This window comes from Hyla sarda, chromosome 3 (assembly GCF_029499605.1).
Source record: "Hyla sarda isolate aHylSar1 chromosome 3, aHylSar1.hap1, whole genome shotgun sequence".
NCBI lineage: Eukaryota > Metazoa > Chordata > Amphibia > Anura > Hylidae > Hyla > Hyla sarda.
Window position 1 is genome coordinate 322,489,549 of NC_079191.1, and position 19,784 is coordinate 322,509,332.

At 41.7% G+C, this 19,784-nt stretch overlaps 1 protein-coding gene across 1 annotated transcript in view; it reads left to right on the forward strand.

Moving 5' to 3' along the window:
- The window catches only part of ANAPC1 (anaphase promoting complex subunit 1), a 142,581-nt gene that overhangs the window by 101,483 nt on the left and 21,314 nt on the right, over positions 1–19,784 (forward strand). The window contains exons 34-40 of the mRNA XM_056567206.1: positions 5,345–5,421; positions 9,953–10,043; positions 10,125–10,175; positions 10,857–11,050; positions 13,115–13,201; positions 14,107–14,224; positions 15,755–15,832. Coding sequence (XP_056423181.1) covers positions 5,345–5,421; positions 9,953–10,043; positions 10,125–10,175; positions 10,857–11,050; positions 13,115–13,201; positions 14,107–14,224; positions 15,755–15,832 — 696 coding nt within the window. The remainder of the gene's footprint in view (positions 1–5,344; positions 5,422–9,952; positions 10,044–10,124; positions 10,176–10,856; positions 11,051–13,114; positions 13,202–14,106; positions 14,225–15,754; positions 15,833–19,784) is intronic.

Consider the following 19,784-nt stretch of genomic DNA (forward strand, 5'->3'; position numbering starts at 1 on the left):
CCGTACTTGGCGGTCCTACTTTCGATGGTGTGAATCTCGCTCCTTCTCTCCAGATGTCTTCTCCCTCCCACAACTTCTTTCCTTTTTACTGTCTCGGCTGGAACAACGCTTGGCTCTAAGTTCCCTTAAGGGTCAGGTTTCAGCTCTCTCCATTCTATTTTAGCATCCCCTGGCGTCCGATCTTCACATCCAAACTTTTCTGCAGGGTGTTGCTCATGCGGCCCCGACCTTACAGATCCCCCTACCCCACATTGGGATCTAAAAACTACAGGGTACTCCCTTCGAACCTCTCCGGGACGTTCCTCTTCGTATCCTTTCCTGGAAGGTGGCCTTCCTCATTGCGGTCACTTCCATTAGGAGAGTTTTGAAGCTGGCAGCTCTCTCCTGACGTTCTCCCTACCTGGTCTTACACCAGGACAAGGTTGTTTTTTGTCCGGTCCCGTCCTTTTTGCCCAAGGTGGTCTCCGCCCTTCACCTGAATGAGGACATCGTCCTTTTGTCCTGCTCTATCTCATCCCAGGGAACGTTTGCTTCATGGTCTTGATGTGGTACAGGCTATTCGGCTTTACCTTTCAGTCACTTCTTCCTTTCGCCAGAGTGACTCCTTTGTGCTTACGGAGGGTCGTCGTAAGGGGCTTCCTGCTTTAAAAGCGACCATATCGTGGTGGATCTGTTCTGCCATTTCTGAAGCTTACCGTTGCAAGGGGAAGACTCCTTCTTTTAGGGTCTCAACTCATTCCACTCATTCTGTTGGGGCCTCCTGGGCTCTCCGCAACAGGGCTTTGGCCTTGCAAATTTGTAAGGCGGCCACCTGGTCGTCCTTACACATGTTTACAAAGTTTTACCAGGTACATACCTTTGCATCTGCTGATGCTGGTTTGGGTCGCAAGGTGTTGCAGGCGGCTGTGGTCCGACCTTCCACCTAAGTTGCTTGAATTTTTTTGCCCACCCCAGGGACTGCTTTGGTACGTCCCACGGTTTCTGTATCCCCCCAACGGAGCCGATCCAGGAAAGTAGCTTTTCATGCTTATCGAGAAAGTCGATCGGTCCATTGGGGGGACACAGCACCCACCCATTTGTTTTGGTGTTCCTGGTTCACTTACTGTTTTTTTTTTTTCTCTTCTGTCGGTCCTCTTGTACTGCTTTGGGACTAAACTGTTAGCTCAGAGTCTGTAGGTGGGCTATATAATGCTGGAAGGGGCCGACTTTTCTTTGTTGCCTAGTGTCAAGTCTCCTAGTGCCAGCAGCATATACCCACAGTTTGTGTCCCCAATGGATCCTCCGAGAGAGAGATTTTACGGTAAGCATAAAAATATACTTTTAAGCAGAATAAAAAAATTCACAGATTTGATCTTCCATTGTTTCGTTTCTTCATTGTTTTCATTCATTTTTGTCCAGCAGGTGTTAAAAATTCAGTAAAACCTTTACATACATAGCGAGCTTTAAGCCTGATCACTCATGTCCATTTCTGTCCTGACACTACGCTTTGGGGTGGACCCCTTAATCATGCGCTGAGGCTACCATCTGGTGATGACTTAAATACCTTTTAAGTATGGATAGAAAGAGTTAATTGAATGTTTAACATTACGCATACTATAAATACTCTTTCTTAAATATATTAAAGATACAGCAATATATTAAAAAGATGTTACAAAAAAACTCGATAGTTATATGATTCAATCAGCCCTTTCAGCTCCATTGTATCTAATTCATTTATCCTGTAAACTTCCCGCTGCAGTAAACGGCGTCTATTCAGCCCTCATTCACATTAACCGGTATTTCTTCCAGAATCTGCCCCTTATGTTTGATTACATTATGACCACTGTAGCATTGAGGCAGGTTTGAGGGCAATGAAAGGGTGTTTTTCCCAGTCCTTTCTCCTAGGTGAGCTAGCAGAGATGCTCACCAGGTGCCTAATTAATGAGGCCAGCAGAATTGTGGGAAGTGTAGATATAAGGAAAGGAAACAGAATAGTGTGGGCTCTCCCCAGAAAACAGCAAGGTGGCTTTGGGGGAGGCAGGGGTCCTGGTGAGGAACACACAGCCCGAGCTGTGAGTGGCCCCAACAGTCAAGTGTGGAAGAGACACACAGCAAGAGGTTACAAACGCTGTGTGTAAACAGTGAGTAGAGGTGTGCAGGAGGCATAAGTTTAACTGGCCAGGAAAAGCCCACCAGTTGATAGGGCATGCTGGATTGTTTAGTTAGTGACTGGACGGTCTAGGATTTAGTTTTGTTCCTGTGTTATGTTTTTATTTTTCCTGCAACCTTTCTAATAAGGCCCCTTTCACACTATCAAAAAACATCCTTTATGAACGCCCGTTATAAAAAGCCTGGAAATCGGCATTTATACGGCCGTTAGAAAATCCCACTATAGTCTATGGGATTTTTCTAATAGCCAATTTAACCCATTATCGTTCGTTATTAATAACAGACAAAATAACGGCCGTAATTAATAACGGGCGATAACGGGTTAAAACATGTTTTTAATAGATAAATAACATTACAGCTAAGACATGTATGGAAACCTTGTAGCAAAATTTTCATGCCTTTTGTATGATGGTTCACATATTCGCCCTTGATAATAGCATTGCAATTACCTTTTCCACTTCTTTTATAGGATACCCTCTATCTGAGAATTTTTTAATCACATGCTCTTTACTTATTTGATATTCCTTATCTGTGCCAGCAGTTCTTCTTGTTCAAATAAATTGGCTTTTTGGTAAGCCATTAAAGGAGTAGTCCAGTGGTGACTCAGTGGTGAGCAACTTATCCCCTATCCTAAGGATAGGGGATAAGTTGCAGATCGCGGGGGGTCCGACCGCTGGGGCCCCCTGCGATCTCCTGTACGGAGCCCCGACAGCCCGCGGGAAGGGGGCGTGTCGACCTCCGCACGAGGCGGCGGCCGACACGCCCCCTCAATACAACTCTATGGCAGAGCCGAAGCGCTGCCTTCGGCAATCTCCGGCTCTGCCATTGAGATGTATTGAGGGGGCGTGTCGGCCGCTGCTTCGTGCGGGGGTCGACACCCGCTATCTGGGCCGAGGGCCTGGCCCCCGTACAGAGAGATCGCAGGGGGCCCCAGCGGTCGGACCCCCTGCGATCTCAAACTTATCCCCTATCCTTAGGATAGGGGCTAAGTTTTTCACCACTGGACTACCCCTTTAAATTCTGTAGGTACGTGATAACTACTCCTATGACACATGTTATTTCTGTCTGTCAGTTTTGTATATAGACTTGTTTCAAAATTCTTCTATTTTTATTTCTTATTTAAATGTCTAATTATTACAGTACAATCATAGTTTAGTGTGACTCTGCATATCATCAAAAATGGTACGCAATGAACGCCTTTCGATGGATTTTATGCTGTTAACAATTCAACATATTCAAATGGATCTTGATCCGTTGCATAAAGAGTTGGAAGAATTTTTGAAAAAGAATAAAGCATCTGATTAATATAGACAATAAGTATGAATTAACAGCAAGTATTGGTGCTCTTAATGAATAACACTTAACAAGGAAATATACAAAAATTTGAACGGGGCATGAGAGATTATCAACATAACCGTGTCTATACCTGCGCTGAAGAACGCCGTTAAACGAGAAATTGGGAACAAAAAGGAATTCCAAACCAAAGTTCAATCGCACTTTTAGTTCAGAAGAACAAATGCAAGAATCCGAACATATGAGGTTGCGATCAGGACATCTAGGACAGCGTTTTTTTTTTTTAGAAAAGGGAAAGAACTAAAAAAAAATACAAAAGAAATAGGTCAATACAGATACAGCTGAGTCCGAGACCACATCTCAATCAGAAAAAGAAGACAGTAAAAAGGGAAAGAAATCCTTCCTAAAGATCTAATTGAAAATCTGGTGATTAATATCTCAGATAGAGAACTTTTGTCAATTGAAAATAATCTTTTGAATTACGGTCTTGGTTTCGTACCAACATTTGAAAACAAGAAATTTCATGTGAAGTTGGATAAAGGTGAATTACCTACGGATATAAGATATGGGGAAACCTCAGTGGCACAACATTTTTATTCATGTGGTCATAATGTAACTGAACTTCAGGGAAGATTCTGGAAGAAATACCAGTTAAAGTGAATGAGGAGCAGAATAGACGCCGCTTACTGCAGCGGGAAGTTTTCTGGATAAATGTATTAGATACAATGGAGCCGAAAGGGCTGAATCAATCATGTAACTATCAATTATTGTTGTAACATCTTTTTAGTATATTGCTGTATCTTTAATATAAATTATAAAAAGTATTTATAGTATGCGCCATGTTAAACATGTAATTAACTCTTTCTATACTTGCATACATACTTAAAGGTATTTAAATCCTCACCAGCTGGTAGCCTGAGCGCATGATAAAGGGGTCCGCCCCAAAACATAGCATCAGAACAGCAATGGACGTAAGTGATCAGGCTTCAAGTTTGCTATGTATGTAAAGTTTTTACTGAATTTCTACACCTGCTAATGCTGGACGAAAATTCATGAAAACAAAGAATAAACAAAACTATGGCAGATCAGGTCTGTGAATTCCTTTATTCTGCTTAAATATCTATTATATTGCCCTATACTCTGCATTTTTAGAACAAGTGTCTGGGTTGACTATTAACCTTCTGTTGACTTTTCCTGGTTGCTTCTCTTACTTATAAAAAGTGATTAGCTCAATGGGCCCTTTTAGGGTATGTTCACACTACGAAATTCCGTTGTGAACCTAACATTAGTGTGAATGGGTCTCTGCGAGACCCGTTCACACTGCGGAATTGTCTGCCACTGAAATTGTTCAGCGCACAGAAAGAACATGTTCATTCTTTGTGCGGAAGTCCTTGAGCACTGCATGGCCGTCAATGGTGACAGCGCAGCGCCGTGCAGTCCTTCCGCCGTCGCCGGCTGCCAGTCTGAATCTCCGCTCCCTGAATTCAGCGAGCGGAGATTCCGTTCACACACTGTAGTCTGAACATACCCTTACGTAGGACGAATATCGTCCAAAAAGGCCAAAATCGCCTTGAGTAATAAGGGCAGTGATCAGCCAATGAATAGGCAAATGATCTTGTTAGCTGTTTGGGTCGTTTTGACCTGCTAAAATAACTATAGTCCGGCCTCTCCTGTGTAATACAGGATGTGTGGCTGTTCATGTGACCCTCCTTGCTGGACAATAGAGCCACGTGATAGGCTTTGTAAACAAGCACCAATCTGAGATCGGCTCCTGTTTACGGGGCAGTTCGAGCCATCTAATACTGCTCTAACAAAAATTCCTCTTTTTCATGCCTTATTTAGCTTTTGCTTTTGTTCCCCTTAATTAGTCTGTCTGTGAACTTGAACTAATTTCCATTTCTAGATCATAACAGCCAATAGTGTTTCGCTTCATGCTGCAGAGCAACCTGCCTCTGAGGATTTAAACTTGGAAACATTGGCGTAAGTAGACTTCACTTAGATCCAAACAGTCTTCTCGACAATGACTCCCTAAACAAGAATGAGAATCGGAATGCAGCACAGCCTTAAGTCTATGGGCCTTTAACTACAGTGATCTCACTCTCCTAATATGTATAAAAAATTGTTATACTACCTCACTTTTAGAAATTAAATCATTTAATGGGCTTTCCAGGCTGTAATGTTTTTTTGCTACTATGCAGTAAAAGCAACAAAGTAGCCATATGCATTCCTCCACTGCTGCTGCCCTACAGTTTTCCAGTCTCAACTGTGGTTGCCTTCTAATGTAACTGCCCACACAAAGAATCACAATAACAATAGGACAGGAGATTACAGAAGAGGCGCATGGCTGGGGAGGATGAGTATAGCTGCTTTGTTGTTTTTTACTGCTAGGTGAGGCAGAAAGCATAAGAACATTGCAGCCCAGAAAATTCCTTTAACCATATAATTTACCTTTTGATTTACAGATGTGGACAAAATTGTTGGTATCCTTTTTTTTTTTAATCAACTGTTGCCAAAAAGTTAAACAAATTGGTACTGATAAAAACTATAGACCACAGCACAATAAATTAGCCCTCACATAGCCCCATATGTGGAAAAATAAAAAAGTTATAGGGGTCAGAAGATGACAATTTTAAACATACTAATTTTGGTGCATGTAGTTATAATTTTTTTTAAAGTAATAACATAAATAAAACCTACATAAATTGGGTATCACTGGACCTACAGAATAAAGATAATGTGTAATTTTTACCAAAAAGTGTACTGCGTAGAAATGGAAGCCCTAAAAAGTGGCAAAAGGCATTTTTGTTTTTTTATTTCACCCCACAAATAGTTTTTTCTTTCTTTTGCCGCAGATTGTTATAAAATAAGTAATGTCATTACAAAGTACAATTTGTGATGCAAAAACAAGCCCTTATATGGGTCTGTAGGTGCAAAATTTAACCCATTATTATTTTTAGAAGGTGAGGAGGAAAAAACAAAGTGCAAAATCGAAGATTGTTTTTAGTCCTTAACCCCTTAAGTTTTCCGTTTTTGCATTTTCGTTTTTTGCTCCTTGCCTTTAAAAAATCATAACTCTTTCAAATTTGCACCTAAAAATCCATATGATGGCTTATTTTTTGCGCCACCAATTCTACTTTGTAATGACGTCAGTCATTTTGCCCAAAAATCTATGGTGAAGCGGGAAAAAAAATCATTGTGCGACAAAATTGAAAAAAAAACCCGCTGTTTTGTAACTTTTGGGGGCTTCCGTTTCTACGTAGTAAATTTTTTGGTAAAAATGACACCTGATATGTATTCTGTAGGTCCATACGATTAAAATGATACCCTACTTATATAGGTTTGATTTTGTTGGACTTCTGGAAAAAATCATAACTACATGCAGGAAAATTAATACGTTTAAAATTGTCATCTTCTGACCCCTATAACTTTTTTATTTCCGTGTATGGGGCGGTATGAGGGCTAATTTTTTGCGCCGTGATCTGAAGTTTTTAACGGTACCATTTTTGCATTGATAGGACTTATTGATCACTTTTTATTCATTTTTAAATGATATAAAAAGTGACCAAAAATGCACTATTTTGGACTTTGGAATTTTTTTGCGCACGCCATTGACCGAGCGGTTTAATTAATGATATATTTTTATAATTCGGACATTTCCGCACGCGGTGATACCATATATGTTTATTTTTATTTTTATTTACACTGTGTTTTTTTTTTTTTATTGGAAAAGGGGGGTGATTCAAACTTTTAATAGGGGAGGAGTTAAATGATCTTTATTCACTTTTTTTTGTCACTTTTTTTTGCAGTGTTATAGGTCCCATAGGGACCTATAACACTGCACACACTGATCTTCTATGTTGATCACTGGTTTCTCATAAGAAACCAGTGATCAACGATTCTGCCGCATGACTGCTCATGCCTGGATCTCAGGCACTGAGCAGTCATTCGGCGATCGGACAGCGAGGAGGCAGGAAGGGGCCCTCCCGCTGTCCTGTCAGCTGTTCGGGATGCCGCGATTAGCCGCGGCTATCCCGAACAGCCCGACTGAGCTAGTCGAGAACTTTCACTTTTAGCCGCGCGGCTAAAGGGATAATATTGCGCGGCGCCGCGATCGGCGCTGTGCGCTATTAGAGGCGGGTCCCGGCTTCACTATGACGCTGGGCCCGCCGTAATATGACGCGGGGTTACTGTGTAACCCCGCGTTATATCAGAAGAGCAGGACCAAGGACGTACCGGTACGTCCTTGGTCTTTAAGGGGTTAAGGTGAAAATGGGCTGAGTCCTTAAGGGGTTAAAGACAGAAAAACCCACAATGCTCCCTGAAATATCATGAATCTTACAAAAGAAGTAATGAATACAAATGTACTAAAAATGAACTGATGAAAATCAGACATTGCTTTTGAATTGTGGTCCTGCAGAATCATTTTGAAAAACCAAATAATGAAACTGGCCTAGATAAATATGAATGTAATATTCTGTTGCAAAACCTTTTGAGGCAGTCAATGTAATCCAACGATTTCTGTAACTCTGAATGAGACTTCTGCACTTGTCTCCAGGTATCTTGGCCCACTCCTCATAAGATACAGCTCTCAGATGTGTCAGGTGTGAAGGGTGTCTTCTCCAGACTGCTGGTTTGAGCGCATTCTACATATGTTCAATAAGATTCAGATCAGGGCTCATAGAAGTCCCCTTCAGAATAGTGTTTTGCTCTTAGGTGTTTTAGCTGTCTGTTTTGGGTCATTATGCTGTTGGAGGACTTCCTGATACTGGGCAGCCCATTTTGCTCCTGAATGCCTTGATAATCTTGAGATTTCATTGTACCCTATACACATTTTAGACACCCTGTACCAGAAGCCTAAAAGTAGCCCCAAAACATAACCAAACCTCCTCTATGCTTCACAGAAGGTACAGTGTTCTTTTCTTTTTATGCTTCATTTTTGCATCTGCGAACATAGAACTGATGTGACTTGCCAAAAAGCTCCAGTTCTATCTAATCTGTCCTTAGGACATTCTCCCAGAAGCTTTTGTGGTTGCTTTGCTGCATCTGTACACAATGAAATCTCATTACCGTTAAAGGGGTACTCCAGTGGAAAACAATATTTTTTTTAAATCAACTGGTGCCAGAAAGTTAAACAGATTTGTAAATTTCTTCTATTAAAAAATCTTTACCCTTCCAGTACTTTTAAGCAGCTGTATGCTACAGAGGATATTCTTTACTTTTTGAATTTCTTTTTTGTCTTGTCCACAGTGCTCTCTGCTGACATCTGATGCCCGTATCAGGAACTGTCCAGAGCAGGAGAAAATCCCCATAGCAAACCTAGGCTGCTCTGGACAGTTCCTTATACAGGCATCAGGTGTCAGCAGAGAGCACTGTGGACAAGACAAAAATGTAATTCAATAAGAAAATAATTTCCTCTGTAGCATACATCTGCTTTAAAGTACTGGAAGGGTAAAGATTTTTTAATAGGAGTAATTTACAAATTTGTTCAACTTTCTGGCACCAGTTGATTTAAAAAATAAAAATTTCACCGGAGTACCCCTTTAAGGCATTTGGGAGTGAAATGTGTTGCCAGTGACAGAAAGCTTGGTCTCAGTCACAGGTCATGGGTCCTTCAACAGGATAATGAACCAGAACACACAGCTAAAAACGTATTCTAAAGTGGCCTTCTATGAGCCCTAATATGAATACCTATTGAACATGCAGTCTGGAGAAAACACCTTTATACCTAAGACAGCTGGAGCAGTATCTTATGAGGAATGGGCCAAGATACCGGGAGACAAGTACAGAAGTCTCCTTGAGAGTTACAGAAATTGCTGGACTTCAGTGACTGCCTCAAAAGATTGTGTAAAAAAAATAGTTCAGGGTTCCATCATTTTCGTCTAGGCCAGTCTCATTATTCTGTTTTTCAAAATGTTTCTTCTGAACCACAATTCAAAAGCAATGTCTGATTTTTCAATTTTTTTAAATTTTTAATTCATTATTACTTTATATTCTTAAGTTATTTCAGGGAGCATTGTGGGTATTTCTGTCTTTAAAGATAGTGAACCAGCAATTTTCAGTTCAACAGTTTTTATTAAATGTTTCAGAATACATAACAAAACTGGACATACCCAGTTACAAATAACACAAAACAGCGCACTGAAACAATTTTGTCTGTGTCTGCTCATTTAAGCAATTTCATTAAAAAAAATGTATTTTATAGAAAATCCCTCACGTCAATATGTAATACAACTGGTTCCTGGAATATGTCCTTATTTTACACTAAGCCTCACAAAAGGCTGACAGTTTCTGTTTTGTAGAGGTCACTTCTTAGTAGTTATCACAGACAGGGTTATAATGAATGTTCCCAAATCTAATATTAAACTTTTTGCAGATAACATGAGACCAACCAGTGACCTTTAGAGATGGAGTAATGGGGTTTAGCACATGACATGACTGTGGTTTGGGTTATGTCAGTGCTATGTTGCTGTGCTTTACATCCCTAACATTGGTGTTTTTGACTTTTCTCCAGGCAAGCCCATGTTTACATCATTGCTGGAGCATGTCTGGCTTTAGGGTTTCGATTTGCTGGATCTGCAAACCTGGCTGCTTTCAACTGTCTGGTGAGTTAGAAATGTCCATTTCTCATAAAGGTTTTATTTATCTTGATTTATTGCTCTAAGATCATTTGCTTTCCTTTACAGTGTAAATTTGCTAAAGACTTTGAATGTTTGTCTGGACAAGCTGGTTCTACTGTAAGTAGAAAAACAATAATATATCAAAATAGAGAGCTGTATCTGTACAAAAATATAAACCGAAATCTCCCACTTCACACACGTTTATTGGCTAACATTGTTTTTTCTATAAAACAATTAAAGATCAATTTTTTTTGTCTTTTGACTGTTCACCACAAATCTACAGCAAATGTGTCTGTTTCACAGCATGTTCCAAGGAATGAAATAAACGCATGGCTAGATAGATCTAGTCATCATAATTCCAGGCATATCTTTTTATCTCTATTGTTCTTTCTAATGAAGAGATATCAGCCTTTTGTTAATATGCCAATCCAAGTTATGTCCCCTTTATCACTATCCTGGCCCACTTGCGTCTGCCCTCACCAGTTGACTGATTAGAAAAAGAGGACATGGACTGGACTTCATGCTGGGGACCACTCCTAGACACCTGAGCCTAATTTGGATAATAAGAAAAAGGGCTTATATCTCAGTCCTGGAATTGACTATAGAGATTAAAAAGGTATACCTGGAATCATGATAAATAGTCTACGCCCCTTATTTACACTCCTGCTGACAGGTCCACTTAATGATAAATGAATTTTAGTTTGTGTTTTCCTAAGTTCTTTTCATGCAACAATTGTATCTATATTTCTACTTGTTTGGAAGGTATAATGAAGACACACAGTTCTAACTTCTTTCCAGACAGGTCATTATAACCTTGAGACATGCATGAGTGTGGTGCTCCTATCTCTTTCTATGGTGATGGCAGGCTCCGGCAATCTCCGTGTCCTTCAGCTATGCCGCTTTATGCACAAGAAGACTGGTGGTGAGATGAACTATGGCTTCCACCTGGCCCATCACATGGCCCTAGGATTATTGTTCCTGGGAGGAGGAAGGTAAATACCAGTGTTTTACTTGGCTTCTGCAAAACCATTCATACCTAATGCAAACTGTTTGGACAGTCAGAAAGTAGTTTCCTGCAGAAAACAACTTAATTCTGGACAATATATTAGTCGTGTACCTCGTTAATCGTCCTTTAAACCCTTAACGACCAATATTTACATCCTTGGCCAGCTCCTGCGATATAACGCAGGGTCACTCGCTGACCCCGCGTCATATCGGATCGGTCCCGGCATGTATCTGATGCCGGGACCCGGGGCTAATAGCGCGCGGCAGCGATCGCGGTGCTGCGCGCTATTAACCCTTTAGATGCGGCGTTCAAAGTTGAACGCCGCGTCTAAACCGAAAGTGAAAGTTGCCTGGCTGCTCAGTGGGGCTGATCGGGACCACCGCAGTGAAAATGCGGGACACGAGTGGAGGTTCTCTTACCTGCCTCCGGCGTGTCCCCTCGGCGATTGATTGCTCCAAGCCTGAGATGCAGGCTTGAGCAATCGACCACCGATAACACTGATCATTGCAAAGGTATGGCTTTGCAGTGAACAGTGCTGGCAATCAGTGTGTGCAATGTTATAGGTCCCTATGGGAGCTATAACACTGCAAAAAAAAAGTGTAAAAAAAAAAGTTAAATGTGATTTAACCCTTTCCTTAATAAAAGTTCAAATCACCCCCCTTTTCCCATTAAAAAAACCACCATGTAAATAAATATAAACATATGTGGTATCGCCGCGTGCGTAAATGTCCGAACTATGACAATATATATTTAATTAAACCGCATGGTCAATGGCGTACGCGCAAAAAAATTCAAAAGTCCAAAATAACGTATTTTTGGTCACTTTTTATATCATGAAAAAAATGATCTAAAAGTCCGATCAATACAAAAATGGTTCCGCTAAAAGTTTTAGATCACAGCGCAAAAAATGAGCCCTCATACCGCCCCATATGCAGAAAAATAAAAAAAGCTATAGGGGTCAGAAGATGACAATTTTAAACGTATACATTTTTCTGCATGTAGTTATGATTTTTTACAGAAGTACGACAAAATCAAACCTATATAAGTAGGGTATCATTTTAATCGTATGGATCTACAGAATAAAGAGAAGGTGTAATTTTTACTGAAAAATGTACTGCTTAGAAACGGAAGCCCCCAAAATTACAAAATGTCATTTTTTTCTTCAATTTCGTCGCACAATGATTTTTTTTTTCGTTTCGCCATAGATTTTTGGGTAAAATGAGTGATGTCACTGCAAAGTAGAATTGGTGGCGCAAAAAATAAGCCATAATATGGATTTTTAGGTGCAAAATTGAAAGGGTTATGATTTTTTATATGTGAGGAGGAAAAAACGAAAGTGCAAAAACGGAAAAACCCGTGGCCCTTAAGGGGTTAAAGTGTACTGGTTTTTGTTCAGAAGGTCCATTGGGGCAGATATACTAAAACTGTCCTATTCTTTGACAGTGTAAACTTATACATTTGGTGCATTTGTAGACTGTCTAGTCTAACATCTTTAGAGTAGAGTCCATCTTTAGATTGTCTAACCTAATCTATGATCCACTGTTAGTTGACCTAAATTGTGCCACAATTATGATGACATTTTTGCCCAGTGTTGCATCCTAAGCAACATGCTGTTTACCATAGCCACACTGTATTTGGCGGGTACAGCAGAAAGGTGTCGAATATGCACAATAAATGTGTTGCATAGCATATAAGCCAGGCCTATTTTCGGTGCAAATGGGGCCAGCATTCTGGTGCATTATTAAATAGTAAATTTACACCATTGTGGTTTGTCTTTAGTTTGTCTACTGGACAGTGTTCTAATTTGGATGCCATTATCTTTTACCATTAAGCTGTGGTAAACTGGTGCAATGGAAAAATGGAGCAGTTACTTGCCCACGGCAACTAGTCAGGCTACATTTTATCCAAGTGGCCTGTAAAAAATGAGTTAGACGTTTGTTTGTTTGTTTAGGCATAACTGTGCTACTTTGCTCTTTCACTTTTTACGATGAATCTCCCTTTGTGTGGTGGTTTCGTTAAAACTACTTCTGATTCTGAATTTTATTTTTAGGTATTCACTGAGTACTTCAAATTCCTCAATAGCAGCCCTGCTTTGTGCCCTGTATCCTCACTTTCCTGTCCACAGTACAGATAACAGGTAAATGTATCTGTCTGGTTGTGTGCTTTATATGGCTCATTTACTAAAGGGTTTAAAATGTCTTCATGTATTTTTTTATTTGTTCTTTCCACCATACTGTTGACAAGCACACTGTGGGGAGATTTAACACCTTTGTAGAGGATTGCTTCCTTTTTTTTTTTCTTTAAATGAAAGAAGCAATCTGATTGTTGCTATGGGCAACTGCACCACTCTTCCGGCTATATATTTATCAATCGTGTGGGTGCGCAGGCAGGGTACGCGACATAGAACAAAGTCCGTTTCACATGTGTAAGTGCTTCTTCCGCCTCCACTTAGACATCAATTTTTTTTTCACAACGGCTTTAGGCTAGTGTGTGCTTTGTGGACAAAATCCCAACACTGTCCAATAAATACCATGCACACTCAGAGACATTGTAATTGATGCAGTGTTAGTATTTTTATTGTATACACATAATGCCATTAAGTTAGTGCACATTACAATGGAGCGGTCTTGAAGGTCTTACTGCCGTCACAGCTTTTATAGATCTGTTATAGATCTATGACATTTAACAAGGTCTGGAAGGGACAATGGGAAAAGCTAGATGGGAGTGATATTTTTCGTTTGATTAATCTACTACTTTGTTAACTTAATGGCATGATGTTTACGTAATAAGAATACTAAGCTTGCATCAATTACAACATCCCTGAGTGTGCCCCAGCATTTATTGGACAGCATTGAGATTTTTTCCCAAGCATACATAAAGCTCCTGCCCTGTTTCTTTATTTTATACTTGTGGGCTCAGTAAATGAATAATGATGTGATTACAGCACTTATTTGGCATGATATGCGCTCATTTTCTCTTTTATACTTATCAGTGATCACCTACATAAAGTAATTACAAAATATGTTATATGTATAAAACCAGGTATCACCTTCAAGCTTTACGTCATCTCTATGTGCTGGCTGCTGAGCCGAGGCTTCTGGTACCTGTGGATGTAGACACTAATACCCCCTGTTATGTGTTGCTAGAGGTTACGTACAAGGTATGCTATATGTATCCTTTGTTTTTCCATTGATTTGGGATATATTTATGTATAAAAAAAAAAGAATATTCTTTGCTACCCTTTTTTTTTTTCTTACTCTTTCTTGCAGCAGGCTCAGCTCCCTTCTGGGTTCATATGTAGACACAACAACATACAGATTTGCACACATCAGTCACCATCCTACTGCTTCTCTGAAGCTTACTCTGGTGGTTTAAGGACTATTGATCACATGATCAAAATCTTCCAGATCCTTAATACACACAGAGGCTGCATAGTGTATGTGGGTGGCTGTACATCATAGTCCTGTCTCCTCATACACTGATATACTGTATATAAAGAGAGGTCCAAGAGAGTGGCCCTCACCCCTCAGTAGCCTGCATGTTCCAGCAGTCCCAGACAGCATCGTCACCAGTCCAACCACTGCTTCATGAGCCCCGCAGTGGCCAGCTACCCTGACGACGCACAGACAAGTGGAGGGGAAAAAAAAAATATTATAAAAATATCTGTGAATGACTACCACTTAGATAATAATACCACTTAGGTAGATACATTTTTTGTAAAAATATAATTTTTTTTACATAAACAAGAATAAATAGGATTTTTGAGTAGTGAATATACCTACTCTTATCGCTTCCCTGCTGTGCTTGTTATCTCAATGTTGGTCTCTTGCCATGCCACATTTTCATGTTTGTGTCTGACAAGGACCTTCCTTTTCAATTATTTAGTAGCCTCCTTGCTCAGCCACTGATTGACTGAGTGGAAAGGTGCAGTGGGTGAGCAAGGAGGGTAAGTACAGTGCTGACAGAGGAGTGGGCATGCCAGAGCATCATATTAAAGGTAAAAACAAACATAGAGAAACAGAAACATTGCCGCACATCCACAATTTGTATTTTTATCTACTTGCTTCTCAGCATAATTTCAAAAACTAACAGGTTGTTAGTATACATATTGATCAAAAAGTACAATCCCACTCGCCACATCAAGGCCATCTAGTCAGTAGGTCCCTAATCTAACACTGGCATAGCGCTGAGCGGCGACCAATGCCACCGCGGCACCAAGCCCACAGGGGGAATGACCCAGTGGCAAGGCAGCCCCACTGCTGCCCGACCAAGCCCCCAACTCTGGGCCACACCACCCCACAGACAAAGCATCACAGAAACAATGGCCGCCACAGAGCACCACACCAGTGTGAACACCTACCATGTGCTCCCTGCCAGAGGGCCGAGAGAATGCTAGAAGGAAACCCATATGCAGTCTCCTGCTACCACTACAGCCTGTTTTTGAAATTATGCTGAGAAGCAAGTAGATCAAAATACAAATTTTGGATGTGCGGCTGTGTTTCTGTTTCTCTATTTTTGTTTGTCGTATTAATAATGCTTATGATATTAGACACTTAGGCATATTAGACAAGTTAGGATGCCTTTATCTGCTGATATGTTTCTTTTAACTGTGCCCTGAGCACACCTAAATAGAAAATACTCTTGGAAACACCCCTTTAATAATTTAATTCAGTTAATTTTCATATTGCAGGGGACTCAGTGGTATGAAGAAACAAAAGAAGAGCTTATGGCGCCTACCCTGCTGCCAGAGCTACATCTACTGAAGCAAGTATGTAATTCACTTTTTTTTTTTTTCAACTGTAAATATTTATGGAAGTGTTTATAATAAACAAAATATACAACAAAGGATATGGCAAAGAAGAAAAAAACACAAAATCAACAAGTAAATGTAGACAGACTACAACACAATCAGTTTGCAGGAATAAGGCTAGGAGAGAACCAATCCCTAACAAGGAGGACAATAATAAAATAAAGGAAACAAGGCTGAACCATGGGCCAGTACCAATGCAACTAGCCCATGGTCACATTAAAATACAAAGGGAGAGGGAAGAGGGGGGGGGGGGGACAGGGAGAGACAAACCACACGACAAACAAAGGGAGACACAGGAAAGACGAGACCGAGAGTCAGAGAAAAGAGAAAGAAAAGAGCCTAGAGTAAGGAAAGCCATGGCACAGAAAGCGAAAAGCAGGTTACGGAGGCTGCCGATCCACAAACCTATCCCAAGGCTCCCAGACCGACACAATTTGAGGGATCATATTGTTGAGAGAGGCCGTAAGAGATTCCAGAGAGCGAATATCCCGGACCCGGGCCATCAGGTCATCCTCCGTTGGCAGAAAAGTCTGCTTCCAGTGCTTAGCGACGAGTCTTAGCAGCCAGGGTCACATGTAAAAATAACTTAAATGGCTTCTTCGGAAGGACCCTACTCCATAGGTGTAGGAGGTAGACTAAGGGATCCAAGGGGACCAAGACACTCAGGACAGCATGAAGAAGCCACTGGACCATCGCCCAATAGGCAGCCAGGACCAGAATATATGAAAGACTGTCCCCAAGGCCACTCCACAATGCCAGCATTGGGGAGGGATATCAGGATTCAGTTTATTCAACAGGACCGGGGTATGATACCAGCCCATGAGCATTTTAAATTGGGTTTCCTTGTATGCTGGAAATATGGATGCCTTAGAAGCCCTCTCCCAGATTATCTGCCACCGAGGAAGCGTAATAGATACACCAAGGGCCTCTTCCCAGCGGCTCATGTAAAGATGGGACGGGGGGAACAATCAGGGGAGAAAGCAAAATTGAATAAATGCTAGAATATGGAGTCCCTTCGACTGAGGCCCATTCCTGCACAGCTGTTCAAAGCTCGTGAGGAGGGTTACCATCGAAGACTTCTGTTTAGAGGATAAATAGTGATGAAGCTGACTGTAATGGGTCTCCTCAGAGGAGGGAAGGTCCTGCGAGCAGTCAGTTGATCAAAAGAGAGCGGGACAGAGGATCCACAACATCCACCCAACAAAAAAGACCTCTAGAACCATTCCAGAGGACAAGCCCGGGGAGAAGTCAGGATGATAAAGAAGAGACTGTAAAGGAGAGAAAGAAGAAGAAAGCTTAAACTGTCTAGTAGACAGTAGTCCCAAACATAGTGAGAAAAAGACATGGGGCCCAGTAGAGGACCTGGGAGGGCATGGGGGTGAAGTTTGTGAGAGTAGAAAGTAATAGAGTGATCAGTAGGGTGGTTAATGCACCAGAGGTTGTACAGCAAGGCAGCACGAAGCAGACTTCGAAAAATTGACAGACGAAACTGAGAGGGCGACGTGCCCACGACTGAGTGGCGATCCATGGAAGGGGAAAAAATAAGGTTAAAGTCACCCCCAAGGAGCCAAGCAGAGGGGGGACACTTATGCAACCGAGACAGCACCTGTCGCAGAAAAGGTATCTGAGAGGTGTTGGGGGCGTATACATTAGAGGAGCAGTTATTTACCCCCCATAGAGCCCTCGCCTATCAGAAACCGGCCTATAGGGTCAGCATAAGAGGAGATAACCTGAAGGGGACCAGACTTAGAGATCAAAATAGCCACGCCTGACACTTTCCTGTCCGCAGAAGCCAAAAAATCCTGAGGGTACATGTGGAGGAGAAATTGAAAGGTGCCCGTCTTGTCAAAATGAGTCTCCTGGAGGTAAACGATGTCAGCTCGGAGCGACACAAACTCTTTGCAACAACCGCCGTTTAGTAGGTGAGTTAAGGTCTTTTACGTTCAAGGAGACACATTTAGCCATGAGGAGGCAAAAGTAGTGGAAGTCGCAATACATTAAGGTACTCATTCATACCATCTGGAAGGTGTATAATGGGCGAGGGAGACACAGGAGATTGAGGAGGCCCCTTCAACAGCCAACCATACATAGGGAGAAAAGGAAAAAAAAACAGAAGCACCATCAGGAAAAGGAGAGCCAAAACACAACAGACAAGAGAAGGGAACAAATAACAAATGAACAAAGACAAAGGAAAAAACACATGGGAAAAACAAATCCAACAATGCACCAATGGCCAGAGAGGAGACCATCAACACTCCTTCCAGTGCCATAGCCTCAGAGGGGGAAGTTGAAGAACACCCCAGGAAGGGAGACAACCCAGATCCATGGGATCCCAGCCCTGAGGCTGAGGCAATGGAGGTGCCCTAAAATACAGAAGAATAGGCATAACCAAACTGAGACTACGCATAAACAAAGCAACCTAGAAAACAAGCAGGTGAAGTAACCCGCAAATAATCAGAAGAGTACACAGCAACCGTCTCGACTAGACCCTTCAAGGGGGGTCAGGCTAAGCACTCCGAAGACCCGGAGAGGACTGCTTCCGGCCAGATGGAGTGTGTTTGCCCCGTACAGTCTGACACACTGGAGCTAGGGGGGGGGGGGGTGAAGCCCCAGTCTGCTAGTTGGGGAAATGGCAAGTCGAGGGCAGAACAGAAGGTCAGCAGATCTGCCAAGGAGTGGAGAACAGCAGAGCGTCCATCATGTTGGGCTTGGAGAGCAAATGGGAAGGACCACCGATAGGTGATTTGAGCTGAGCGTAGGACCGATAGGCTGCATCATCCCTTTCTTGCATAGGGTAATCCATGAAAGATCCTGATACAGTTGGATCAGGGCACCAGCAAAGTCAAAGTGTTTAAACAAACGTGCTTTAGCCATGATCAGTTCCTTCAATTGGAAATCATCAACACAGCATATAATGTCTCTAGGAGGACCATAAGTGGGCCGGGGCTGAAGGGCCCCATGGGCACGATCTAATTTTATCCTGTGAGACGGATATTCACCCAGTATCATGTTAAAGATAGCTCCCTGTGTAACGGGAGCTAGCAGACTTCTTCAGCCATCTTTAGCGTCGGCAAGCCACGCCTCCCCCCCCCCCCCCCCCCCCCTTAATTCACATATTTTAAAAACAAGTGGAGGTCACTCTCGTGTGGCCAGTCCATTGGTATGAATAAAAGTTCCAGTAATCTCTGGACTTGTGCTTAAATAAAATAAAGTGTGAAAACAGAATGTTAGAAATCTTTGCTAACTCTTTGAAAGAAAAAACTAAAATATTTCTTTGACATAAGCATTCAGACCCTTTACTCAGTACTTAGTTGAAACACCTTTCAGGATTTTCTGCCATTCTTTGCAGTTTTTCTCAAGCTCTGTCAGGTTGGATAGGGAATATTGGTGGACTACCTTTTCAGAGATGTTGATTGGGTTCAAATCAGGGCTCTGCCTAGGCCACTCAAGGACATTCACAGAGTTGTCCCTTAGCCACTTCTGTGTTATCTATACTTTTTTTTTTTTTGGGTCATTGGGGTGGATTTATCATTGGTTTTACCCAGTTTTTGTTGTGTTGATTTGATGCAATTGCTAGCTTACAGAACTGGCTGGAAACAGCAGTTGTAAAAAGTCGCACATTTTGGCACAATATGTTAAAAAGTTGCAGTGAAAGGACCGTACAAAGTGGTATATTGAAGTGTGGTTTAAAAAAAAAAAAAAAAAAAAAGAGCACTGGCACCATATTTATCATATGCCCTACACCATTTGATAAATATGGCGCATGTATACATTACTACCAAACAAAGTAAAGTTATAGAATAATTGTTAGCCTACTCCAGTGCTTCTCAAATAGTGGGGCCCGACTCACCCCAGGGGGGGGGGGGGGGGGGGGGGGGGGCGCGAGGCTCTGTAAAGGGGGGCCCGACTC